The 27,273-nt window shown below is 37.9% G+C and overlaps 1 protein-coding gene across 1 annotated transcript in view; it reads right to left on the reverse strand.

Moving 5' to 3' along the window:
• Positions 1-2,736: 2,736 nt before the first annotated feature.
• The window catches only part of SNCAIP (synuclein alpha interacting protein), a 222,245-nt gene continuing 197,708 nt past the window's right edge, over positions 2,737-27,273 (reverse strand). Inside the window, 6 exon segments of the mRNA XM_078152968.1 lie at positions 2,737-3,352; positions 11,650-11,723; positions 13,690-14,749; positions 16,019-16,111; positions 23,030-23,199; positions 25,771-25,896. Of these exon segments, the coding sequence (XP_078009094.1) occupies positions 3,268-3,352; positions 11,650-11,723; positions 13,690-14,749; positions 16,019-16,111; positions 23,030-23,199; positions 25,771-25,896 (1,608 nt within the window). The 3' untranslated portion in view covers positions 2,737-3,267.

Raw genomic sequence — 27,273 nt, forward strand, 5'->3', positions numbered from 1 at the left:
TCAAATGCGGCCTCAGACACTTGACACTTACTAGCTGTGTGACTTACTAGCTGGGCAAGTCACTTAACCCCATTGCCTAGCCAGAGAGAGAGAGAGAGAGAGAAAGTAGGAAATAACACCATGACAATTGCCTTCCATATCTGACTCTTGGACACAATTAGCTCAAAGCAAAAGCATTTAATGAAATGGCATATCAAGACTAGTAGCAACCAAAAATCTCTCTGGTTTTTTTTGTTTCTGGGATCCACTCTCCCACAAACACACACAGAATTCACAAGCGGGTAGGCACACACACACACACACACACACACACACACGGAACACTTTGGTTCAAGGCACAAGTGAGGAGAGGCAGCTCATGCCTCTGATGCTGCAGGGTCTGATCTTCATCTTGTATTTTCCTTCAGATGATGCTCTCCTACATTCTATTGGATGTTACTTCACTACTGGGGTTACTGCTACCTCCACCTTTGGGCTTGGCTGATATCCTGGCACTCAATTGAAGCTGGACTCCTAAGTAGTGTTGACTCCTTTGCTTTTACGCTTGAACTCTCTCCCATTTATTCACATCAGCAAGTGGGCAAGGTCACAGGTAAACCTACTGTCGTGGCCAACAACCCTTAGCTCCTTTCTAACCTTTTCATATGCAAGAAAGCCACTAAAAGTTTAAATATTTGGATGGGATACTTAGAAGTATGAAAAAGAACAGCCTGAAGGGGGCTTTGCTTATGACAACAACCACTAGCAATTTTTTTTTTTTAATTTTGGCTAGGCAATGGGGTTAAGTGACTTGCCCAGGTTACACAGCTATTAAGGGTTATGTGTCTGAGATCACATTTGAAATCAGGTCCTCCTGAATCCAGAGCCAGGCCTCTATCCACTGCACCACCTAGCTGCCCTTACAACTAGCATTTTTATAGCACTTACAGGCCCTATGCTAAGTGTTTTGCTTTGCAAATTTCATTTATCTCATTTAATCCTCACAATAATCCTGGAAGATAGATGCTATTGTTATCTCAATTTTACAGTTGAGGAAATTGAGACAAAAAGAGCTTAAGTGACTTGCTGAGTGAGGGTCACAGAGTTAGGAAGAGTCTGAGGCTGAATTTGAACTCAGGTCTTCCTGACTCCAGGCCCATTACTCTATCTACTATGCCTTCTAACTGCCTTGCACATCTATAGTAGGTGCTTGATAAACTTTTTTTTTTCAGCTTTACTAGAACTAAAATCCAGGTTTCCTTTGCTTCCAGTTCAGTGGTTTTTTCATTGCATTAACTAGCTCTCTTCATGCAGAGTTTTCCTACCTAGGGTTGCTGGATACCTCACATACACAGGATTATCTCATTTTGATGTCTTAGCTTTGCAGGACATATAATGACCCTGTATTGGAGCCCAGACACTAACTGCAATGTGTTTTAGTGTACAATCTTTCCCTTTCTCAGAGTACTCAATTGGTCAGCATGTATTTTGTATTGTCCTAAATGAAATGGCATAGCCCTTCCACTGCACACTCATGCATGCACAAACTCTTGGTGGTTCCAGAAATTTTTTTTATATGAGACATAATAAAAATGATTCTGTTGCTACTAGAAAGTATCAGAAATCTTGTTCTTGGAAATTATTATCATTGCGAACTTTGGCTCCACACTGTCTACTTTAGGGATTAGAAACCCCTTGCCATATGTTAGCAGCAGATCAAAGTGTCCTAAGAAAGGGATATATCCTCGGGTGCCATTAGCATGTTCCCACGCCAACTTGGGGAACTGAGAAGCCAGAAACAATTGACTTTCTTTCCACTTGTCTGATTACCTGATACAGTTATCTCTTCTACATTGTGACTTTTTCCATCATGGTTTTGATATATTGCAAGTTGGCATAAGAAATTAAATGGAAATTTTTTGGGAATTTTGCAGAAGCTGCAGATGACATGTGAAGGCTAGCAGGTAACACAGAAAAAAGTTTAGAAACTCAAAAATGCATGAAATATATGTATAGTATTATATAATATCAACATATTTTATATTTTAATGCCATAATAATTCAGACTTTTTCTCTGGTATAAAGGGAAGGCCAAAAATTTTATGTGGATTTTCCAGATTGGGGGGGTGCTAGGCCCCAACCCCTGTGATGTGGAAGGGATAACTGTACTTATTGAAAACTGGAATATATGAATGTTTGTATTTGACTCCATGTAGAGAAATCTTTGAACTGGGCAGTTTGTACTTGAAAGTTCTTATTCTTTCTTTTTTCAAATTGTCACATTGTATATTCCCAGTAGAATGTATTCTTCTTGAAGGCAAGGACTTTTTTTGTCTTTGTTTCCCCAGGGCCTAATGCAGTGTGTGTCATATAGCAGGTGCTTAATAAATGTAACTAGAACGGAAAAACCCAGTGGAATACTATGTGATCATAAAGACCAAGCTTGGAGCTGGAGAAGAGTTGAGAAAATGCATCTCCTTTCCCTCTTGGTAGAAGTCAAGTATTATGGTATGGAACATAGGAAATACTGTCAGACTTGGTTAATATGTAGATTAGTTTGGCCAAACTCCTTTTTGTTTTGTTTTGGTTTTTTTTTAATTATTCATTAAATGGTATTGCTCATTGGGTTGGGAAGTGACAGAGACATATTCAGCAATGAAGGGAATGTAAATTAAAGAGATCAATGAAAATTAGCAATTAAAAAGTGTTGTTGGATTAAATTGATATCTAATATCAAAAACTGAAATACTCTAAAAGTTTTTTAGAAATTGAAATATTACAAGTTTATTGGAAAGGGAGGCACTCAGAGATTAGAGATGGCTGTTAATGTTGTTTTATTTCCTTTTACAAAAAAATGGAAATGACAGACAAATTATACTTGACAAAAAATAAAATAAAATAAAACCACTGGTCTTGAAGGACTTGAGCCCGAACAATTTAGGCCATTGGGAAAGGGAAGACCAGTTAATATACTTATATACCCATGCACCTGATAGAAACAAAATGGGATCAATGGTCAGATGAGTTTTGTTGTGTCTTTTACATGGTTTAAAAAATTATGTTTGTTCAGTCATGCCTTTAAACCATATATCTTTAAAAACGAGTTATATATACACAGTGTAAAAAAAGAGATTTCTTATATAGTCTAACTGCTACAAATTTAAGGCATCCTAATAATCCATTCTTTTGCTGGTGAGGATTATTTCTTATGGTCCTGTTTCCACAAAGGATATTTAAGGGATTTCCAACTGTGTCCAAAGGTCAGCAGTAAGACATGATGAGGTGTGATTACAAGAAGAGTTCCTGCAGCTCTGGCTCATCCACACTCTCTTTGCTTTGAGATTTCTCAATTTTCCGATTTATGTCACTACGCCTGTGGAGAAAAGAATGCACATTGCCAACGTTAGGGAAAACTGTGGTTATGTTACCAAATAACCCTGAGCCCAAACCAATCTGACCCAAATGTAAATTAATTGTCTTCATATAAACCACACAGTAAATATTCCAGTAACCAAATTACTTTTTCATATAAACTTCTCCTTTTTGAACAATAAAAGCAAGAGTCATGCAACGATACATACTTCCTTGAGTCCTAGAAGCACTTTCCCAACCTTACAGAAATCCCAGCTCCCAGCATTCAAGTCAGCCCTCTTCAGAGGAACAAGACAGGATGTGAGTAACAATGCAGTCTGCCATGTCTAGTTGAAACCAGAAGTACTCAGACAGTGTCTACATGGCATAGATCCACTGGTGAAGCCTTATATTCTCAAGGAAACCTGGCTCCCATTATGAAAGAATTGGAAAGCAACTAGTCAACAAGCATTCATTAAGCCAGGCATCATGCTAAGTTTGTGGACACAAAGAAAGGCAAAAACAGTCCCTGTACTCAGAGAGATTATATTTGAGTGTGTGAGACAACATGTAAATAATTAAGTATATACAACATGCAGAGCAGATAGAAGAGAACCTCACAGATGCTCTAGCATTTGGGGGAATGTTCTGGGCTGGCCCTGATTCAGGGCTTGGGAGTTTGATAACTGGAACAAAACGAGATACTCAATAGGTCATCCCTATCCAACAGTTTATAAAAAGATATTTTCTTAGATATAGCACAAGAAGGATATTCAACAACAATAGCCTCTGAGGACACCTTGAGTTGATTCAGTTGAGTGGAACTCCTTTGCCTGAGTTACCCATTGTGATCCACCAGCCAAGTATAAATGTACTTCTAGCTGTTTTGTACTCATGTGATGAGGGAGTGGTGCCAGCAGTCTGAGTCTTTAATCCCTAGTCAATCAAGTCTTGAGGAATGTATCAGTATTTTTTAAGGAAAAATTAGCCTAACTTTCATGGGAGGGAGGGGTTAGGACATTGCTTCTACCACAGAGAACCATCTCTGGGGACTAAGAAAGGTATGGTATAGAAGGTGGCATTTGGACTAAATCTTGAAGGAAACCAGAGATGCAAAGAGGTAGAGCATTCTAGGCATTGAAGATAGGATATTTGGGGATTAGTAAATAGCACAGCATGGCTGGATTATAGAAAAGATGGAAGAAAGAAAATTGTAAGAAGGATGGACAGGTAGAAAGGGACCAGGTAGAGAAATTTGAAACAATACTTTGCAAACTTTAAAATGTTATGTAGATGTCAGTTATTAACCAGAAAACCTAGTACAGTAGTATAATTGGTGCTGGAGTAAGAAAACCTGGATTCAAGTCTAATCTCTGCAATTTATTAACAGAACAATCTTAGGCAAGTCATTTAATCCTTCTGAGTCTCAGGGTTTTCATTGATAGAATGGGAATAAGAATATTTTTCCTGCTTCTCTCAGAGGTATGTTATAAAGATCAGAGAGCCAATGTCTGCAACTTTTCAAGGTGTATCATGTAGAATAATCTCACTCTAAATAAATCCAGAAAACAGAAGGAAATTGCAGTGAAATCAAAGGATGACTCATAGGTTCTTCTCAAAAAGGCAAATAAAGAAGTCAGTGAAATTGGCATTACTCTGTTTTATCCTGAAATCCAAAAGTAATAAAATATCTTTCGTGGGACACTTGAAACTGTCTGTATGGCATGAGAACATTGACATGTTGGAGTAACAATGAAAAGAAATGCCACGTGAGAAGAACAAAAGTGAGAAGATAAGATGTGCAATTAACACAGTTCCATCTCTATTTAACAAGCTGTCAGCATTAAAAATGAGTAATGGATAAAACAAAGACATGGAGATGAAATATTGTTATTTCTTAAGGATGTTTAAATAAATCAATCACCTTGAAAGCCAAGAGAACCAAGAAATTGCCTAGAAATGCTGGCTCTCTTTGCTATGTGGAGAGCTACAGCAGACAAGGGAACAGAATTTTAGAATATAAACTCATTTATAAAATCTTATGGAGGAGTAGGGCAGAAGATTATAAGTAGTATTGCTTCAAGGAACAGTAAGAAACAATGGAGGAAAAGCAAGCTTATCATAAGTTCAATGAGAGGTCCAGTTAAGTCAAATAGTTTGTGAGCATTTAAAAATGAACCTTGAAGGACAATGGATTGAACTAAAAGGGGGAAAGATCCATCAACAGTTCCATAAGAAACCTGTTTCTACATTATGACAGAGTAACAATTGTGTTTGAACTCTAACATCGTAGCCCTCAGCATATTTCAGGAGGAAGCAGAAACAGCAAGAAAACAAAGATATTCTGAGCAGCTATACTAGACCAAGTGTATACAGAAGATTTATGTGCTGAAGGCAGCACAATTTTGAGAATGGTGAGGGACAGAGTGTAAATATACCTGAAAGAGAAGTAGGCATGCTTTGGAAAAATCATGAGTTTTGTTGTTTCTGGGAAAAAGGAAATAATAATTTTTTTTAATGTCTAAAAATCTTTTAGTAACATACATATATAATGACGGTATTCGTGATGAGAACGGAGGCTTTCACAAAGAATATTATAGAGCAAATAGTAACACAAATGACTAAAAGGTCAAGGTCCCTGTGCTTGCTATTGATCAAAAACAAACAGCATTTGACAGAGGAATTGTGGAAAGATGGCGGTGTATTAGGACCTAGAGGAAACTGATGCCCCACTAATACCCTGCAATGCACCAGAAGGAACTGTGATTAAGAAAACCAAAGAGAAAAAAAGCTATAAGCTGCTTCATCTGGTCCAGGACTGCACAAAAGACTGCCAGAATCCTGTAGAAGCTTAGAACAGAGACACGAAGAAGGAAACAGTGAAGGAGCCAAAGCCAAAACCCAAATGGAGCTACAGGAGACTGTGCCAGGTGGATTTACAACTGTAAATCAGATATTCAAAAAACAAATTAATTCCAATTTTACATATAAATAAGAATGGAAGGAATCTTTCCAAATTCTTTCTATGACACAAATATGGTCCTGATATTTAAATACAAAAGATAAAACAGAGAAAGAAAATATAGACTAATATCCTTAATGAACATCAATATAAAAATATTAAATAAAATATTACAAAGCAGTCTACAATAATACATTTAAAAGATTATACACTATGACCCAGTTTGATTTATTATAAGGAATGTAGGTTTGTTTCAATATAAGGAAAATTATAAGTATAATAAACCATATTGATGACAAAAATAATACAATATGATTTCAACAAAATAACACCCATTTCTGTTAAAAATTTCTAGAAAGCTTTGGGATAAATTGACCTTCTTTACTATGGTAAGTGGTATCTATGTAAAACCAAAAGACAAAATTATATATAATGGAGAAAGGTAAAAGACCTTTCCAAAAAGATCAAGGATAAAGCAATGATGTTCATTTTCATCAGAGCTGTTTAAGCATAATGCTAGAAATGCTAGCTATAGCAGTAAAACAAGGAAAAGAAATTGAGGAAACAAATAGAAATGAAGAGGAAACAAAATTATAGCTTTTTGCAAATGATACAATGTTCTTTATAAAGAATCCAACAGTCAATGGAAAATTAATCTGGCCTCAGGCATTGACTCTGCCACTTCATATTTGGTTCAAATCAAGTCCACAAGCATTCATTAATTGCCTGCTACATGCCAGGCAGTGTTTTAAGGGGCTTTGAGCAGTCATACACTCCTTGTGTTTTATTTTCTTCATTTGTACAATGAGGGGATTGGTTTGAATTGTGCATTCCATTTCCAAGCTACCTTCCAGCTATAAATTGTTGAATGCATAGTCCTACAGGAGGCTAGGGTCTTCAAAGTACTCAATCTGGGAAGACTATAGGCATTAAAGACTGTCTCAGAAGTCATAGTTTCAAGTTCAAAATATTGATGTGAAGCTATTTATATGTATTTTATTTCCTGGAATACTTAAGTCTGGGGACAGTTGGCAGAAGTTGGAGGGATGATTATGTCCACTCCAAAATCCTCTATTGCAGATCTAGTCTTCCTGCTGCCTCCATATTGTTTTGCATCTTCAGAAAAGTCTCCTCTCCTTCCTAGGGGGATGGGGATCAGGACATTGTTGTTTGGATGGGGCCTAAAAGTTAAAAAGCAAATAATTCATTGTGCCACTTTCCAGGCCTCTGCCTTAATGCCAAAACCCATGAGGTTAAGACCAGCTGACTTTATACATAGAATTTCGCACACTTATACACACAAGCCCTGATGAAGTTGTCAGGCTACCACAACATCCCTTCCCCAAAATCCCCTACCAAGGGACTGTACTTGAGTCACTGATCTTTTCCAAAATACTAGTCTATAAGAATGAGGTTGGTGAGACTGTGCCCACATACATCTTCAATGAAGTGATCTTAGGTTGATCACAGCCACTTGACTGGATTTCATTGAAGAACAGTTTTCTGCTGGAGTCAAGTGTATACCTTATAGTACTTTAGAACCTAAATGGAGTGGTATTTTCTCCCTCCACTTGTGCAGATTTCAATACTTCTCATCCTGTGTGATTCTTGCCTATGTCTATCAATAAATCCTCCATTGTGTATGTGTTTGTGAGGGGTCCACTCAGTGTGCTGGGGGCCTTCTTGTATTTGCCATGCAAATACATGAAGACCACAGCAGCGCACTGGTCTCTCAAAAGAAGCATAACAAGTGTATGCATTCCTGTCTTTTTCTGGTCATGTATTTCTCTCTGACATCTTTTGATTAGTAACCTAATATCTTTTAATTAGTAAAAATAGTTTATTGTGCCTCAACAAAGGACCAGTATTAAAAAAATGGATCACCATCACCAAATATGACTCAGTATCAGACAATTTAAGGCTATTGGCACAGCAAAGAAAGACAGGCTTGTTAAATGAGATCAGGGCCACCTTTTGAGGATGACACTTTTCCTAATATATGCAGGGGAAGCATATTTCAGCTATGCCCTCATTCCAATCTTTTCCCTGAAGCCGTCCCAAAACCACCACACCTTTATCTACTTTTTACTGAATTTTTGACAATACTTCTCAGAGTATGAAATATACACATACATATCTACATATATGTAAAACTCTGACTCCCATGTGTATCAGAGAACTTCCTAACACCCTCAAATCATCACCCTTTTCTTGAAATCTGTGAATAATAGTGGAGAGTCGAAGTCTTGGTTTTGGATGCATAATTCCCAGCGTGGTTAATTTCTTGGGAGGAAAACCTACCACACTGATACCCACTGCTTAATGAAAATGCCTTTTAAAATACTGCACAATTAACTGCTTGGTACTAGGATAAAAGATTTCTCTGAATATTAAATCCTTGGGTATGGTACTGAAGCTGTGCCTTCAAGAGAGAAAGAAACCTAGTGGCCAAGTTTTAATGCTAAACTCCTTATCAGTAACAGGAGTTGGCATTCACTTTAATGTGTTATGGGTCACAGACTGACTTAAACTGTATTAAATCGATGTTTCACTGTATTTGAAGAAAAAAGTAATTGCAAACATTCCTTTCAAATTGTAATAATACAAAGCCAACTTGTTCTTTTAAAAAACAAAGCAAAACAAAAAAAAAAGATTTATCTGCTCATGGTAAAAGTCATCCTCTGCAATTGAAACATACTGTAGTTATTCAGTTGTAAAGTTGAATTGAATTCTAAAGGGTAAAGAGAGTTTCTTTCCTCTGTTCTCAAGCTGTGAGCAATTTAGAAAAGATAAAAGCAAACAAAAACCTCCTCTTGGAGTTGACATTTCTTTTAATTGCATATTCATTGTCCTTTTAACCGTCAGATACAGGGTATCTGTTTCTTCTTTTAACAGAGATGTTCTTGGGAGCATCAAGTCCAATTCAAGTGTATTCCTGGCAGAGGGTTCCCTACTGATAATTCTTGCTCATGGTCACAGTAAAGATTTTCACTAGAATAACGGCAGATTGGGCTTAATGCAATTTCCAAGTTCTAGGGGAATCCAAGTTTGAAAGCTGCTTTCCTCCAGCCTCCCTTCCTCCTTCTACAGACCATGCCAATCAGCAAATTCTTTTGTCTTTTGGTATGTTATACAGTATTTATCTCCACCACCAAGTCATGAGAAAGCAGTAATAGGTCTTGCTGTGGCTTTCTAAATCCACAGGATTTTTTTTTAATTCAGAAAAAATTTACCATGGAAATCCAGAAGGCCTTCATTAATTGCAGCCATTTCAGCCACAATCTGAGGCCCTTAAGCTTGAAGCACATCCCTAGGTGGAGAGAAGTAGCTATTTCTTCCTGCTGCTTTGGACAGGTGTTCACAGGCAAAATGAAGCTGAGAAGTGAATTAATCATTTGATTTATTCTTTCTCAATTCCTCACTTTGGCTTGAACACCTCTGAAAAAATTTCCTGTTCAGCTTGGAACACAAAGCTTCCTCTACCACGTATCTAACTAAGGCAATGTTCCTTTTCCTTCAGTGGGATTCTAAGAACAAGCCTGGGAAATTCTTTCTTTTGGTCAGGATTCAGTCATAAGACTCTAGCTCATCCTTCTCTAGCAGTTCCAACTATGGAGATGAGAAAACCATTCTTCCAACTTTCTAAGTAAAAGTTTTGGGAAGCTTAAAGGCTGAAATGAATCCCTTAAGAATCAAGAGTCCAGATGGGAACTGAGGAATAATTTAGCACAGAGAATGATGCATAATGTCTGGGAAATGCTTTATCTCTCCTCCCTTGCTCTTCATATCTGTCCTCATTTCTGTTCATGTAGAGAAACTGGGCCTTTTTCCAAGGAGTTGGAACCACAGTATTTTCTGGCTTTCCAGCCACCAGGAGGTGACAGAGTCACAATGGATAGAAGTGTAAACATTTTCCTTTGCTCCAAACATTTTTCTCGAAGAGTGAATCTTAATTTTTATGAGAACACATGTATTTTCATTACAAATATTTCTTATGGAACATTTTTCTCCTTTATTATAAACAAGTGGCTGGCACATAACAGGTGATTAATAAATGTTCCTTGGCTGAATGCTTAGCTTCAGCTTCAATCAGTAAACATATATTAATCACCTGCCACCATGTACCAGGCACTGTGCTTAAACACTGGGGATACAAAAACAGGCAAAAGATAGCCCCTGCCCTCAAGGAGCTTACAATCTAACAGGGAAACAACATGCAAACAAATATATAGTAAACTATATATAAGATAAATAGGAAATGATTAACAGACAGAAGGTACTAGAGTTAAGAGTGGTCAGGTGAAGGCTTCCAGCAAAAGATAGCATTTTAGTTGGGATTTAAAGGAAGTCAGAGAAGTCAGTAGTTGGAGTGGAGGAGGAAGTGTTCCAGGCATTGAGGATGACCAGAGAGTATGTCCAGAGCTGAGAGATGAAGTTTCTTGCTTGTTGAACAGCCAGGAGGCCAATGTCACTGGGTCAAAGTGCACAAAGAATAAGACAAAGTTCCTTGTCGAGAAAATGAGAGAATTGGACTAGATGACCTCTGAGGTCGCCTTCTAGCACTAAAGCTTTATGGTTTAGTTCATAGTCTTGATGCACATAGCAAAAGAAGTTAGGCATTATGGTGTGGATCCTTAGGGAGCTGGCCTTGGAGTCAGGAAGACCAGCGTTTAAAGTCCTACCGCTGACACACACTGGCTGTTTGACCTTGAACAAGTAAGTCAATTACCAACCCAAGTAACTTCAAGGCTAAACTGAAGAACTGTTGAAGATCTTCATCGGTAGAGGGAGTTTCCTTCTGGAAGCTCTCTGCAACTTTGAAATCAATGATCCAGAAAAAAAAATTGGAAAAAACCCCTCCATTTTAATATAACAAAGACTTTGTTGCTCCTTAAGATAGCATTGTGGTGAGAAAGAACACTTCCAATCTTTAACTGGCAATCAAATAAACACTGCCTTTTTCGAAAGTTCTGGTTCTGACTTGAGGCTGGCTCACTTCATGCATGACAGGAAATTTAATTTCCATGCTCATCTGGCCCTTTACTCTCTTTCATCAGAGACGGAAAGTTATGCCAAAAGCAACTAAGCAACAGAGAGGATTTACAAACCAGGCTGCTTTCCTGTGCACCCTGTGCCTGTTGACCACCTCACTAAGCCTCTTTGCTCAATCATTTGCAACCTTGATCAAAACTTGATTGGCAGTTAATCGATTGTCATTGATCTTTCTCTTGTACCAACTACTGAACAAATGAGGTCCAGAAAAAAAAAATGAGGTCCAGGATGGTTTGTTAAGAACTTGTGCAACTCAAAATTAAGGCAAGAGAAAAGTGGGTTATTTCATTTCATAATGCACATACCATGCATAGTTACGCAGGTGTTCTTCAAGCAGCAAGTTAGAGGAAAGATTGGTACAGCTGGTGCTGTGAGTCCCCTAGAGAAGTACAATGCAAAGTCAGTGAAAACATGCAATGATCTGAGCACATGCACAAAACTCAGGGAGCTTTGAATGTGATGCACAAAGTTGAAAGGTGAGGAGGCACATGCTGAATACTTGAAATAGGAGCTTTTTTGGAGATATTGTAAGGGACGCAAACTTACAAGTTACTAGGATAAATGCCATTTAAAAGTGTCTTAAGTTTTGATGTAACATTTAAGCAAAGGCAAAAGTCTATTTGGGGCCATTTCAAGGACTGTGTTATCATTCCAGATAGATTAAAATTCAAGAAAAATTCCATTATCCCCAACAGTACCACATGATGTACAAATCTCGACCTTAAGAGACTATCCAGGCTCCAGCCAATGGTTATTTAGAATAATAGTCAATGTGACTCAATTAATTACTAACAAATTTAGGAGTTCTTCAGCTTAAACAATAATTTGGAAAGCCAACATCCAGTTATTCCAGATCAGACTACTGAATTAGTGGCTTATTTAGATCCTTTGATTTCCTACTTCTTCCTTGTCTGACCTCTCCTTCAGTGTCCATGGAACTTTCAGACTTCTCCACTTGGAACATTTCATTCCTCATTAACATTTCCACCAGATTTGGACAGGGACAAGAAAAGAGGGTGAAATACTAACTAGCTGATTAATTTTGTACCACGTGAAGCACAGCTCTAGGTGACCGTGGGCAGCATAGGTGTCTGTACCAAAATCTCAAATGAAGTCTGGCTGATTTCAGTTATATGTGCTATCTAGACTTTCTATTATTACAGGTTGATTGTATCACTTGAATTTCATTTTAACCTTTTGTCCCTCTTCAGTGGTATACACAGAGGGTTTGGAGAATGTTTCCTAATATAATGTTCAAGATCTCAAACTTGTATTTCTCCATAGCCTCCTCTGCAAAACAACATATACAAGAATCTATTCTAACACATTGGCATGTCCCAAAAGTCTTAGTGCAATTTAAAGCCCTAACTTATTAAACTTAAATAGCTTAAAATGAACTGAGACTTTTAGGACACTCTGTACTGTAACTTATTTGTTTTAAATATAGTCTCTTTAAAATGCAGGTTGGAAATCATTGCTGCAATTCCATATTAATGCAGGTACTTTAGGAATATATGTTTTAAATAATAATTATTATATAAAATAAATATGATAGTATTCATTATTATATATTTAATGCATGTTAAATATAGAAATGCACTTATAAGGGTATATTTTATATATTTGCTCCCTCAAAAGTTATACCCACATTTAATAGGCAATTCTTTAGAAACAGGATTTCTACTTGTGTTTTCATCAGTTAGACTTAAGAGTCAATTCGTCATGGATCGGAAGAATCATTATCAAGAAGACAGCTTTCATGGGTAGGCAGTTTAGACTGTAAGTTTCATGAAGTCAAGAAATGTGTCTTATCTAAGTTTTATGTCTTTTCCAACAGCTATCATTCTGCTCTGCACCCAGTAGGCTTTTTTTTTTTGGCAATTAGGGTTAAGTGACTTGCCCAGGGTCACACAGCTAGTAAGTGTCAAGTGTCTGGTCTGAGGCTGGATTTGAACTTAGGTCCTCCTGACTCCAGGGCCAGTGTTCTATCCACTGCACCATTTAGTTCCCCCCGCCCCTGACTTTTAATAAATGTTTGTAGAAATGAATTGAATGTGTGGCAGTCTTGGGAACAAAGCTCATAACTTCCCTGGAATTAAGCCATTTTAGTAGACTGGAGAATCTGAATCTGATTTCTGATGAATTTATTTGCTCCCTCAGAACATTTGCTAAAGAGGAATAAAAAACCCCCATGAATTCTATGTGTTATCTGTTTATCTACTCATCTTGTTATCAGACTCTTTAAGGACTCCCTTAATGTGACACAGGACAAAAATCTGCTCCATGCTGAATAAGAAACAAGACATTAGTTAAAGAGTAAAAGAGATTTTCCACATAGCACTCACTGCCTTAGTCTTTCCTTTGCTAGCAGAGCTCACTGAATTTCCCTTGGCGTCTGCAGTTTTCCTTCCTAGTGAGGTAAAGGGCAGTGTTGAGGTCTTGGTCTGGTTGACTGTCTGACAGTTATTGTTATTGTTCTGGTTGCCACTTAATGTCTCCATTATGGACCTGAAAGTTCCAAAAGGCCTTTTCAGTTGATCGCTTGTCTCATTATTTGGGGGAAGTCGCTGAAGGACCTTACCCCGATCTTTGTCCTTTTCCCCATTAGGTTCAAGGTCAGTTTGCTCCACCTGCACCACTGGCTCCTCAAAGGTTACTCGCAGTTTCAAGTTTTGGGAAGTTCGGCGCTTGGAAGACGGAGACTTGAGGGCACTTTTGGGGCTGGTAGCGACCTTTTGAGCAGTAGTACTGTCAGGGGTAGACTGTGTGATGTCCCCAGGTGACTGGCCCTGAGGTGTACTCCCAGATGTTGCATACTGGGTTTCTAAGTCCAGATCACTACTTTCTGAAGTAGGGGATGGGCTATGGCCTTCCACAGACTTGGAGGCCCTGATGCTAAAAGGAAACCTGCGTCCTGTGGCCAAAGTGTGCTTTTTAATCATCAGGTGTAGGCTTTCGGCACTTTCCACATTTTCCACAATGGGCTGAGGCCTTGGTTTATCAGTCCTTCGCACAGGAGTGTTCTTGAGGTCCTCTGAATTGTTCGAGTCTGTATCAGACTCACTCAGTGACCTCTGCATCAGCTGCCTCAGTCGGGCAAGTTTCAGCTCTCTTTTCTCTGGTGGAATCTTTTTCATATTCCTCGAGGAAGCCTGAGCATCCTGGAATTCCAATGACAGCTTTTCCTGGGTACAGACATTCTCAGAAATTTCTTTCCCTAGTAACTGGCGAAGGATTTTATCTGAGTCTTCATCTTTTGCCCTGAATTTGGTACGGTTGGAGGCTGATATGCTTCCAAGAACCTGAATCCCATCTTGGGTGTTGGACTTATTTTTTGTTACACACAATTCATCTGAATCAATTGACTTCCACTGGGATTTTCCAGAAGCTGGTGAAGATGGTGAACTAAAACAAAAGGCAAAAGAAAAAAAAAGAGGTGTGATACCTTGTTTACAAATTATAATGACTCATGTTAAGAATGCTTAATGGCTCTTTCTGTGGACCAAGAAAAACCAATGAAAATTATATTAAAGCATGTTGCCAATATATCATAATACCTATTCATTTGACCCTATGAAAGATGAAGCAAAATGCCAAATATTGTTTTCTACAACCTGAGAGAAATGATTATTTCTCTCTTGTATTTAATAATTAATTATTGAATTAGGACCAAGGTTTTTCCCCTTTTCTACTTCCTCATCCAGAAATCAACCAGTGTGGGAAATCTTGGGCAAGACTTACCTAGCCAGGAAGGCTAAGATCTAATCAAAGACAGTAAAGAAACTCTAAGTTTGGGCAAATGGGTGGATTCCCAGACAGGTCTGGGAAAATGTAGATTCTCCCTTTTGTCAGACTGGTGATGTGGATATTGATGTCTCTTTGACCAAGATTCAGTGTTCTGTAACTCAAAACCTTCACTGGAATAAGTCCACCTTTCATTATAATAGTTATTCTCTCATTATCTGTTAACCCATCAGAGTTGATTTCTGCCCTCAGGTGCACTCCATTTTCAAAAGACTTTATAAATATAGAAGGGTCAACAGGCTCAGTGTCTTTGGCTACCAATGGGAACAATCAGTCTGTTTTGTTGACTACTTTCTAGTCGTAGTCAATAAAACTGATTACAATTTACCCCAAAACTCAGTCTCTTGGAAATTTTTAATCATCATAATCCTAAGACTAAAATAATATTGTATAAACTTTGGGTTTCTTGTTGACTTTTGAAAATAGTAACTATAGAGATTGATAGTTTCATGCCCTATTTCCTTTCTTCTTTAAAAGAAGAAAATTACCTACCCTTGCAATTTTTAAAAAAGTAAAGGACAAAAGAGAGAGCAGGGATTTAAAATAAAATGTCTGTAAGAATTTGAGGCAGTTGGGTGGCACATTGGATAGAGTGCTGGGCCTAAGGTCAGGAATCCTCATCTTCCTGAGATCAAATGTAGCCCCAGACACTTCCTGTGTGACCCTGGGCAAGTCACTTTATCCGGTTTGCCTCAGTTCCTGATCTATCAGTTCTTCATCTATAAAATGAGCTAGAGAAGGAAATGGCAAACCACTCCAGTATCTTTGTCAAGAAAACCCCAACGAGGGTCACAAAGAATCAGAGAGGGCTTTTTGTCTTGAACAACACACAACAAAAGAATTCCAAACACCAACATTTTTTGCTATTACCTGGGGGAAGAAAGGAGGGATTTACCCTCTGATCTCTGTGCTTCTAAAAGCTGCTGGAGTTGGTTCTGCAGAGTGACACGCTCCATTGTCTGCCTGAAATTAAAAAAACAAAACAAAACAGTGCCGTTTAGAACTTTTCCTCTATGGTACTTGGTATTCTCTCACTTAGAGGAAAACATGGTGCTGAACTATATTATTTTCTGCCTTGACACAAAGGACATCAGAAACCCTCTTCAAGTTAAGAGATGCAGGGAAGCCATTTTTTATAAGAAGTGAAACCAATCTATGAATAGTTTTCTCACATCATATTAACTACCATAAAGTATGGTACTTGAACTAAATGAACCAGACTGACTGTGGCTGGGCAGGAATAGTCAATGTCTACTGATTTGGCTCATCAGTGTTAGAAGTGAAAGCATGGAGTCAGGAGGACCAGAGTTCAAATCTGGCCTCAGACACTTACTAGATGTGTGACCCTGGGTAAGTCACTTAACCCTGATTGCCTCCAAAAAAATTAAAAAAAGGAAGTGAAAGCAGCCCAAATGGTGCAAAGTGGCAAGCAAATCATACCAAGGAATGACAGCTTCTATGGGCATCTCCAGCACAAAACATCTCCACTTGAATGCTTGCTGGGACCTCAAACCCGACATGCCCAAATATAACTACTTATCATCTTTATTCCTAAACAGGCTTCTCTTCCTCTTCCCCTTTATTATTATGATGATATTTTGGCAAATGGCATCACCTTACATTCTGGAATTAACATTTGAAAACTTAGCATTACCTCTTTCTTTACCCTCACTTCTTTATTATTATTATTGTTATTAATTATTATTATTGTTTTTATTTTTAACATGTGTTTTTAAAACTTCGGGTTACAAATTTTCTCCCTTCCTCCCTCCCTACCCACCCTCATTGAAAAGGTAAGCATATTGATAGAGGTTATAGATGTGTAGTGCAACACACTTCCATAGTAGTCATGTTGTGAAAAACTAAGTATATTTCCCTTCATCCTATCCTACCCCCATTTATTCTATTCTCTCTTTTGACCCTGTCCCTCCTCAGAAGCTTTTGCTTCTGATTATCCCCTCCCCCAATCTACCCTCCCCCTCTATCAACCCCCTGCTCTCTTGTCCCCTTCCACTCTTATTTTCCTGTAAGGTGAGATAGATTTCCATACCCAATTGAGTGTGTATGTTATTCCCTCCTTAAGCCAAATCCTATGAGAATAAGATTCACTCATTCCCTCGCACCTTCCCCCATTTCCCCTCCACTGTGAAAGACTTTTCTTGTATGTTTCATGTGAGATAATTTACCCCATTCTACTTCTCCCTTTCTCTTCCCAGTATAATTCTCTTTTACCCCTTAATTTTATTTTCCAGATATCACCCCTTCATCTTCAACTCACCCTGTGCCATCCATCCATCCATCTATCTATCTATCTATCTATCTATCTATCTATCTATCTATCTATCTCTCTATCTCTCTATACATACATATAATTTTTTTTCCCTCCCACTACCCTAATACTGACAAAGGACTCATGAGTTACAAATATCATTTTTCCATGCAGGAATGTAAACGGTTCAACCTTATTAAGTCTCTCATGATTTCTCTTTCCTGTACCTCTTCCATGTTTCATTTGAGTCTTGTATTTGAAAGTCTGGTCTTTTCCTCAGGAATGCTTGAAAGTTCCCTATTTCACTAAATGACCATTTTTTTTACCGTGAAGGATTATACTCAGTTTTGCTGGGTTACCTTCACTTCTAATAACTAATCAGCTACCAAGTCATGTTCATTATACATAACGCAATGTGTCTTGCAGCTCCTCCTCTCTATTCCTACTGTGCTCCCTTTAAGAGAGACCGTCATAACCACTCTCTTTGGCTATTATAATAGCTACATAAAAGATGCTCACACCTGCACATTCTGAATCCTAATCTTTTATGTCGTGGCCAAACTAACTTTTCTTAGGCACAGATTTCTGCATGAAATACTAACAACAATAACAACGACTCTTCAAAAGCTCCTTATTGACTATCTGACACATACAAATCTCTTAGTCTTGGATTTAAGACCCTTCACAATCAGTACCAACCTACTTTTCTTGTCTGATCCCATACTCCTACCATGTATTTGATGGCTCAACCAAACTGGACTATTTGTCACACATATCCTACCTTGCCACTGGGCCTTTGCTCATGTCCTTTCCATTTGTTGAATCCATGTTTTAAAGACCAACTCAAATGTCACCTTCTATAGGCAGCCTTTCATCGGTCAGTAATGATCCTTTCTCCCTTGGTTCTTATACAGAACTCCGCACATCTCTCATGCACTTACATAATTGTTATCTGTGTATGCTATATCCCTCGACTAGACCACATATTCCATGAGGACAATCATTGTTTTACATGTACTCTGAAGCTACTTTACTAACATTGGCAAACTGGGTCTCCACAGGGCAGCTACTATATCTCCTGTCAGGTTCTTGGAGATGATTTTCTAGTATTATAGATTTTAGGCCACCCTTGGTGTGCTTCCTCCATTGATTATCAGTTGATCTCAGTCAGCCAAATTTAATTAGTTTTTGGAAACAGGTACTCACTAAGGGGAGTGTACTAAGAAGAAATAGCACAAAACATCCCTCCGATCTCTGTAAGATACTTTCTCATAGTAATATATAGAGTCCAAGGGGATGTGGACACCAAATTACAAAGTACATGTGGCAAAGGGTTAACTCACAGTCCTTTTTCTCCCTTGTAGGGTATTCATGAAGTTCCCCTTAGATATGTAGTTGTTTTCTGCTGTCTTATTGTTCTTTTTAACATAGTCCCTATAAAAGATAGGTTGGAGACCACTACTACAATTCCATGTACAGACAAGCACCTTAGACGTTTTCTTCCTCTTGAGTTAGCGTGGTATTGTTGCTCACACTTAAGTCTTGAATTTACTTTTCTTCAGTGTGTCTAGATTGACTTCATCTCCTGATGCAGATACTGTCACCAGTTGCTGCCATTCCAGGAACTTTGCTAGGACACTACTGAGAAGTACAAATCATGCAGCCCTCCGATGTTCACAAGGTCTTCCTCTCTTCCTCTAACGATGAGTAGAAAGGTGACAGAGGAGCTGTCTCCTTTCCCAGATCTCCAGAAATTCTATCACAGAGACTTGGCTAGAATCTTCTCTATACTGCCAGACACTCCCATGCTTGGAAGTTTTGAACAGGCTTTCTATTTTATATAAGACCCACATGATGTAAAGGAGTTTCTTCAGATAATGTAAATGTAGCTCCTGTGCAGACTCACTCCATTTTCTCCAGTATATTTCTTTCAAAGACTTCTCAAATCTAGTCTAAATGTTGATTCAATTACAATAGTTAACTTTGGGGTTAGGGGGAGTAATTGATTCAATAGAGACATCTAGGTCTCTTTCACACCTAGCTGATGCCTCTGATTGATTTAGTTGAGAAATCAGTGATCCTCATTCTGACACTATAACACCATAGGTGCTTAATAAATATTGTTGAACTAAAGTATTACTATCCCTATTTTAGAGATGAGAAAACAGGCTCAATGAGAGTCAATGCATTAGATGGGGAAAAGCCCTGGATTTGCGATCAGAGAACCTGGATTCAAATTCCCTCTCTGTAAAATGAGGGGTTTGAACTAGATGATCCCTAAGACTCTTTCTGTTGTTAAATTTGTGTGTAAAATTGTGTGACTTTCTGAAGGTCACACAATTAGTAAGTGATACCAGGACATGAGTCCACGCCTTCTGATTCAAGTGTTTCTCCAACATTGCTTCTTTAAAACACAAGTGCCTTCCCTGGGGAAGAAAGCTTTTTCTTACTTTCCTAATGGCTAACTTTAGACTCTGTCTTTTTAGAGGCCATTTCCTCTTCTGTTCTAAAGCCAATTAACACTAATTACTGGTTACCCAAACCTAGTGCCATGAAAGCTAACCTAACCAACACAACCCCACAGCAATGTCATTATTCTTCTCTGGAGGTAGTGAGTCTGAGTTTGTCCCAGTAATGAAGGATTAAGAAGAGTATGAGTTTATTCTCATTTTCTCTCATTCATTCTGTCAAGCCCATCTGCTGCTGGAGCAGACCAAAGGTGAAAACCTAATTGGTTACAGAAAGGACAGAAGGTCAGGGAAACCGTGAAAGGATAATGCTTTCTTTTCACAGCCTTTCTTATTGCTGAGTGGTGATAGACAAGAGGCTTGCTATGGAAATTGTGTAATGAGTGACTGATGCAGGGAGTTTCAGATATGCTTTCAAAGAGTTTATTAGGTAGCTCTTGGGAGGTTGTGACTTTCTAAAAGAAGTAGTCAGAAATAATTGTGTTGAGTAGTAACATGACATCTAAAGAGATTGGCTAAACCTTAGGAAGGAATGACAGTCTTTACTCAATTTTCTCATCTGAAAAAAGATAATTTAAAAGGGACTAATCTAAGTAATTACAAATGGACAAAAGACAACTCTTGAAGGAAATAGCACTGTGCTTATTCACTAAGTTTTTGGCAAAAAGGAAGGATACCATTTCAACTATCACTTCCATTCATTTTTAATTCTTGTTCCCCACAATCTGTGCCCCTACTCTGGTAAATCTACTTTTTAAGAACTTATGGCAACTCAGACACTTCAAGACAGAAATATTTGGTAGTTTTATTCCCTAGTATGTGCCCTACTGTGCTTCCAAATAAAACTCGACTTTCTTTATCTATATAGAACTATTCCCAAGCCCACACAGATACCCCCCATCTTGTCCTCCCTCTGCCTTTTTTTCTGAATCACTCCTTGCTAGATCTAGTTTTCTCCCAGAATCAAATTCCCTTACAAAGTAATTATCTCAAGTTTAAGTTTCCCTGTAAACTGCTAGGGATTATAATAAGAAAATACTGCTTATCTATTGCCTAGTGTAATATATTGCCCATTGAAAATCTTCTATGTACCAAGCTGAACTTGGTCCACTTAATCCTATCTCAAAATTGAGATTCCTCATGCTCCTTAGGTATCCTGAGCCTAATCCTTTCACAGTATTAAAACCTACTCTGTGAACAAGAGGTTCTGGCCTATCCCCAAACTGATTTATGAGTTGTATTTCTTAAATAGGCTTAGTTGAGTGGGGAATGGGCATCTACTAGAAAAAATAATAGCCATACAGGTCCTTTCCCTTGTCTCTAGCCCTTTCCCCTTGTTTGGACTTCCATCAATGTCTTTTACAGGGAAAGTAGGAGCCCCACCCCTCCCCTAACTCCCCCACCCCCAACCACATGCCAGGTTATTTATTGGGTCTATGGGAACTAAAGGAAAGAGATAGTCAACTGCAGCACTCATACAACAGATAAAGAAAAAACAAGGCCACAGGGACTGAAGCTATGCCCATTAAGCTGAACCCTTTAAGTCATTTCAGGTTTCCCAAACCTGACTGTAGTATACTGTAATAAAACTATTCAACTAGAGAAGGCCCTGGGGTCATCATAGAGCCTTTATTATTGATTTATCATAACATTGGCTACATTCACTTAAATACTTTTATTAAGCTATTCTCACCGACAAGATCTGAAGGAAATTGAAGGACTGTATCACATTAGTGTGCATATATATTTTAGCCTAGGGCCATTGACAAAGCTTGTAACTGAATTGCTGAACTTGGGCCATTTGCCAGAAGAAAAAAAAGAGTTTAAGACAGCATCCCTGATTGTTTAGTAGGTGATTTCTATGCATCATGTACTCTGAGGATCAGTCTGAAGGACACAGTAAAGAGAAATTGTTGTCGTTCTAAAGCGTATTTTTCTTCCCCATCTTGCTAAAGAAAAGAGATGAGTTCTTTCATGTATTTGCCAGGTGGACTTATGCATGGAATTCTAAAAACCACAAGCAATAGTTCATTGTTCTATCCTGATTCAACTCCTTTTTATCTGAGCATTCCTTTTTGGTTTTCTTTGAGAGTTTAGAGTCTTTCTTCTACCTCTTAAGTGTGAGTATCCCCAGTGTTCTGTCCCTGTCCCTGTCCCTAATTAGATACTTTCATTCTTGATGATATCTAGCCATTCTCATAGCTTCAATTATCACTGCTATTCACATGACTTCCAAAGTCTCTCTTTCTCCAGTTTTAAAAGTCTATATTCAGTCCTGAATTAATATTCAATTAGTTAATTCAATTAATATTAAATTGGCCAAACTTTTTATGTGTTTGTGTATGGATGTGTAATTTATTAGATTATCTAGTTTACCTAGCTAAAATTAACAATCAAATATTAAATGCTAAATTGGTATTTTTTTCTCCTTTGAACTTGTTGCATGTAAAATTATTCATTTCAAGAAGAATAATGCCTGAGCATGAAAAAGATCTTTGTGTAGGAAACCAATAAGTCCTAGAAAGTTGTCTGAGAACCATAGAGGTTAAGTGACTGATTTTCCAAAGGTTACACAGCTATTTTGAAACCAATTCTTACTGATTTCAAACATAGCTTTCTCTCCACTATACAACTGCTTTAAAATAATTTGCATTTAAACTTACCCAGTCACTGTAAGAAAGAGACTAATGGATGAAGAGAATGGAAAGCTTGTGTTCTGGTTAGTCTTGTAACCTCACCAGAAAAGTTTGGTGGTCTATGTTACAAAGATGTTTCCCTGAATCAGTGCACGAGCAGACCTATATTTGCTTGAGTAAAATGCGGTAAGGCAAAAAGTGAACTTAACTTGGACTCAGTGGACCTTGGTAGGTCACTGATATTTTTGGCTTCAGTTTCCTTCTTTAAAAAATTACAGAGAAAGTGATGACCGGCATTGGTAAGATGATTTTCCTCACCAAGTAGCTCCCTGTGTAAGTGAAACCACAGTTCTAATCCCTATCCCTTAATATAAAACCATATAAAAATGAAATAGATTCTAGAAATTAGCCATACAACCCAAAAGAAGGAAAAAGCACTTCAATAACACCTCGGGCTAGCAATTCAGAAACATCATTTTTTTCCTACTGAAAAGGAACCAAAACTCACTCCTTCAGCTGCTTGGTTAACTTCACAACTTGAGATGCCAGAGACATGCATGTCTCTACCACCACTAGGTAACGGGAACACATGGTATGCCCATGCCGCTCAGCACTTTGGGAGGGTTTCTCTCCTGCATGATTCTGCATGGTGACATTTGCTCCATATTCAACCAAAGTCTGTCAAAAAAAATTCAGAGAAATTTATTTGGAAAAGTATCATCAAAACTTTCTTTCTTGTTGTCATCACCAGGATTCATCTAATAACAACTGCCAACATCTGACGTTAGGTACAGCATTGTCCTAGCTCATTTAAACCCCCCTGAATGTGTTGTAATTTTTCCATTTGCCAAACAAAACTTCTGGTCTCTTAATTCTTAGAGTGATGAAAATCAAAGCTCATTAAGGGAAAATATTTTCTCTCTCAAGCTTATGATCATCCACTATGCAAAGGTGAGCCCAACACTTGATACTTACTCACCTCACAGGAGTATTGAAAGAATGAGCAATGGTGATCATAATTCCCTACTGATTCTGACCTCAGAATTTTTTATTCTAGCACTTTCTTTCTCCCTTTGTCCATTTTCTTGGTCATTTCTTTTTCCTTTAGCCACTTTGTTTGTCTCTGCTCTTTCTCTCTCCTACCATCTAGAAACCTCCTCTTCTCAGACTCTTTTCTATTAATACTATTTTTCATAACATGAGGGCTAGTTATTAAACAGTCCAAGAAGAGAAATCTTTTCTCTTTAGTGATGATTAATTTTAAATTTGCTAAAGAGGCAAAGGACCATCTAGTTGGTAATCTAGTAGGTAATAGCAATTTATTCTCTTTGTATTTCATCTCAATATTTTTTTTTAAAGACTGAGAAGTGTGCCTATAATTCTCTACAAGTTTTTGAAGTGCTGATGCAGTGTTTGGTTCTTTTCCAATTCTACTGTCATCCATCTTTCACATCCAATCAGTTGACAAAGCACAATTAATTCTACATCCACTACCTCTCTTATATGCTTCTCTTCCTCTCTCTGCACATCACCAGTACTCTAGGTTAAGCTGTCATCACTTCTAGCTTTAACTGCTACAATAGCTTCTGATTTAGATCATCCACTCTCTTCTTTCCTCTCTAATTCATCTTCTACCCAGTTAGGTGGATATCCCTAAAGCACAAGTCTGACCACTTCATTCCTCTGATTACGAAGCTTCAGTGGTTTCCTATTGCCTCTAGGATAAAATACAAACTTCTTTGTTTGGCATTTAAACCCATCACAATCTGGCTTCTGCCTAATTACATGTTATTCCTTGATACACTCTTTTCTAACCAAATAGGCCTACTTTTTGTTTCTCATACATGATATTACATCTTCCTACTCTATGCCTTTGCATAGGTTCTGTCCCATGTCTGGAATACTTTTCCTTCCTTCCATCTCTTGGAACTCTTGCCTCCCTCCAAAGTTCATCTCCAGGATCACCTCCTTTGTTAGGCTTTTCCTGCTACCCATGGTTGTTAGTTACCCCCTGCATTCCCCAAAATAACCATGTATTTATCGTGTGTGTGTATGTGTGTGTGTGTGTGTATACTACATTTACTTTTCTGTGAACATGTTGCACTAAGCCCACTCTTTAGCCCCCTCAGCATTTGGGTTCAGGATTGTACTGACTTTGTCTTTGTACCACCCCCACCCTACCCCCCTGCATAGCACAGCGCCAGGCATAGTAAGCACTTTATACCTGCTTACTGATTGATGAACCCTCAAACTTGAGGCTAAATAAATCAGTGACCTTTAATTTTTTCCCTCCCTACTTCTCTCCTCTATATTCTACCTAATTTCTTGACATTCCTTTTAAAATGTAGTGTCACTAAGTAAAACCAGTAAATAAAAGGTATTGTAATGGGAAGATGATTAAAATGTTTCCATATTTTATTCCTGATGTGATTTAGTACTAGGCTGGCTTTGCTATAGCCACACTTAACATGACATTCTATTAGGGCCCTTAGATTCCCCTCTACCTTACATTTTGCCTAATTATTTTTTTGTTGTTATGCTTTTAGTCATTTTTCAATTGTGTCTGACTCTTTGCGACCCCTTTTGGGGTTTCTTGGCAAAGATACTGGAGTAGTTTGCCATTTCCTTCTCCAGCTCATTTTTCATATAAGGAAACTGAGGCAAAAGGGTTAAATGGCTTGCCCAGTCACTTAACTAACTAAGACTAAGGACAGATTTGAACTCACAAAGATGAGTCTTCCTGACTCCAGGCCTGCTGCACCATCTAGCTGCCCTAATCATTTATTACCTTATATAATATCACAAGCATATTTTTGTGTAATCTGTTTTTCTTCTCTAGGTATAGTCTCTTTTTCTTTTCTGTCTTCTCTCATTATTTCAAACAGCTTCTCCCCTACTGAACTTTATTATAGTTATGACACAGAATGAATAAGTTCTTACTTACGTGACTTGGTGTGTATACAACCCATTATACATATGCACATAGTTCAATACAATCATATATACAGATTATTCTAGGGGGCATTACATATATATGAGCATATCATATGCATAGATTTGAAGTGATTTGGATCGTATACTCTGTCTATTCTAACACTTGCTAGAGAATGTTAATTTAATCCAGATATTCTTCCTTCATTCTAATGTTACCTATTTGCTTCTTATTAGCAACACTGACTGTCCTTATTTGACAGATTTCTCTATCCCTCCAAGGAACCCTGAAGCTAGTGGAGTGAGAACCTGGCCTACCTGTATACATCCTAGGTACCCGTGCTGTGATGTTACATGAACTGCACTGTTACCATCTTGGTCAACTTCATCCAAAGAGATCCCTTGTTCTTGCATAAACTGAAGAAGCCAGAGAAGGATTTTCTCCTACAAAATAACAAGTCACATGGAAATTAGTAAAATCACATGAAAAGAAAATAAGCAGAAATAACGAAAAGGAAAAATAAAAGTTCATGTAGAGGAGCTTAGAAACAAACAAGTTTTGTGTCACATAAGAGTATTCTTATGAGGCTGGAACTGCAAATCATTAAAACATTTGAAGAGAATTAAAGAGGCCTGTATCCCTGTTTGAATAGGGAAGAAATTTAGAAAAATCCCCAACTTAAAACCTGAGAAGGAACTTTAGTGTTAGAAGCGATCTCAGAATTTACCTTGTTGAATCCCCTCATTTTACAGATGAAAAAAACAAATGGAAGCCCAAAGTCACATAGTTGCTAGAAGGAAAGCTAGCTTAGAGTTTTGGGCTCCTGGTTCCTAGTTCTTTGTTTTCCAACTACTCCAAAAGAGCCCTTAGAATTTTCCGAGATTGTTACAAAACTTATGAAAAAATAAATAGCAAATACTATTTTGATGAGTGTCATTTGTATTTACACTTGAAATCCACCTCCATTTCTTCCTGCTGTCAATAGGAACACTAGAAAGGGTAATACCAGGATGTCTTGGAGAAACAGGTTATGTAAGAAATCACTAGGGATATCAAATTGGAATCCCTTGTGATTTCACTAGACTGAATGTCAGTGTTATTTTAAGGGTTATTTTTACTTTTTAAAATTTCCATTACAAAGTAGGGTAAACCAAAGCTGTGAACACCGCTCTCCACAGGCCAAGAGGCAAGATGGTAAGAATGCTTTGCTAAAACCCATTTCTGTGGTATTCCCATGTTATAGTTGGCTCCAGGAGAAAGCAGGGGAATGACAGTGTATTACATTGGTTTAAAATAGAAAAATTAAATATAAAGTTTAAATAAATATAAAAGGGGTAAGAAAAACAGTCCACATTTGAGTGGGTGGAGTTTGACATTTAAAAAGATTGTGTATTTGAAACAACCTTGAACTCATTTTTCTTTTGAGTTTTTCTCCCTCTAACCCCCTCTCCCCCCATTATTTGTTCTTACTGGTCATGAACTTTTATACTTTTCTGGATTAAATTTGTCTTCACCTTCAGAACATGCCAACTAATCTGCTAAAGGAATGTTGGATGAAAACAGCAAACTCCTTTAAAGTCATTTATGCAGGGGAATGGGTCAGTGTTTGAAAAGGGGCAAAACATCAAAAATGGACTGAACATTTTTGCACTGGAGGTTTTTCAAATGAGCAAGTGGGAAGTGATGTCCCCTACAGAGAAAGAAAATCATAATGAGTTCCACAGTACTGAAAACCTGCCATGAATGTACGTACATAAAGAGAGTTAAGTGTTTGTAAGCCAAAAAGGGCATAGAAAATGCTGCTGTCCTCCTGGGACCCT

Source organism: Phascolarctos cinereus, unplaced genomic scaffold (genome assembly GCF_003287225.1).
Source record: "Phascolarctos cinereus isolate Bilbo 61053 unplaced genomic scaffold, phaCin_HiC Scaffold_4;HRSCAF=312, whole genome shotgun sequence".
Lineage (NCBI taxonomy): Eukaryota > Metazoa > Chordata > Mammalia > Diprotodontia > Phascolarctidae > Phascolarctos > Phascolarctos cinereus.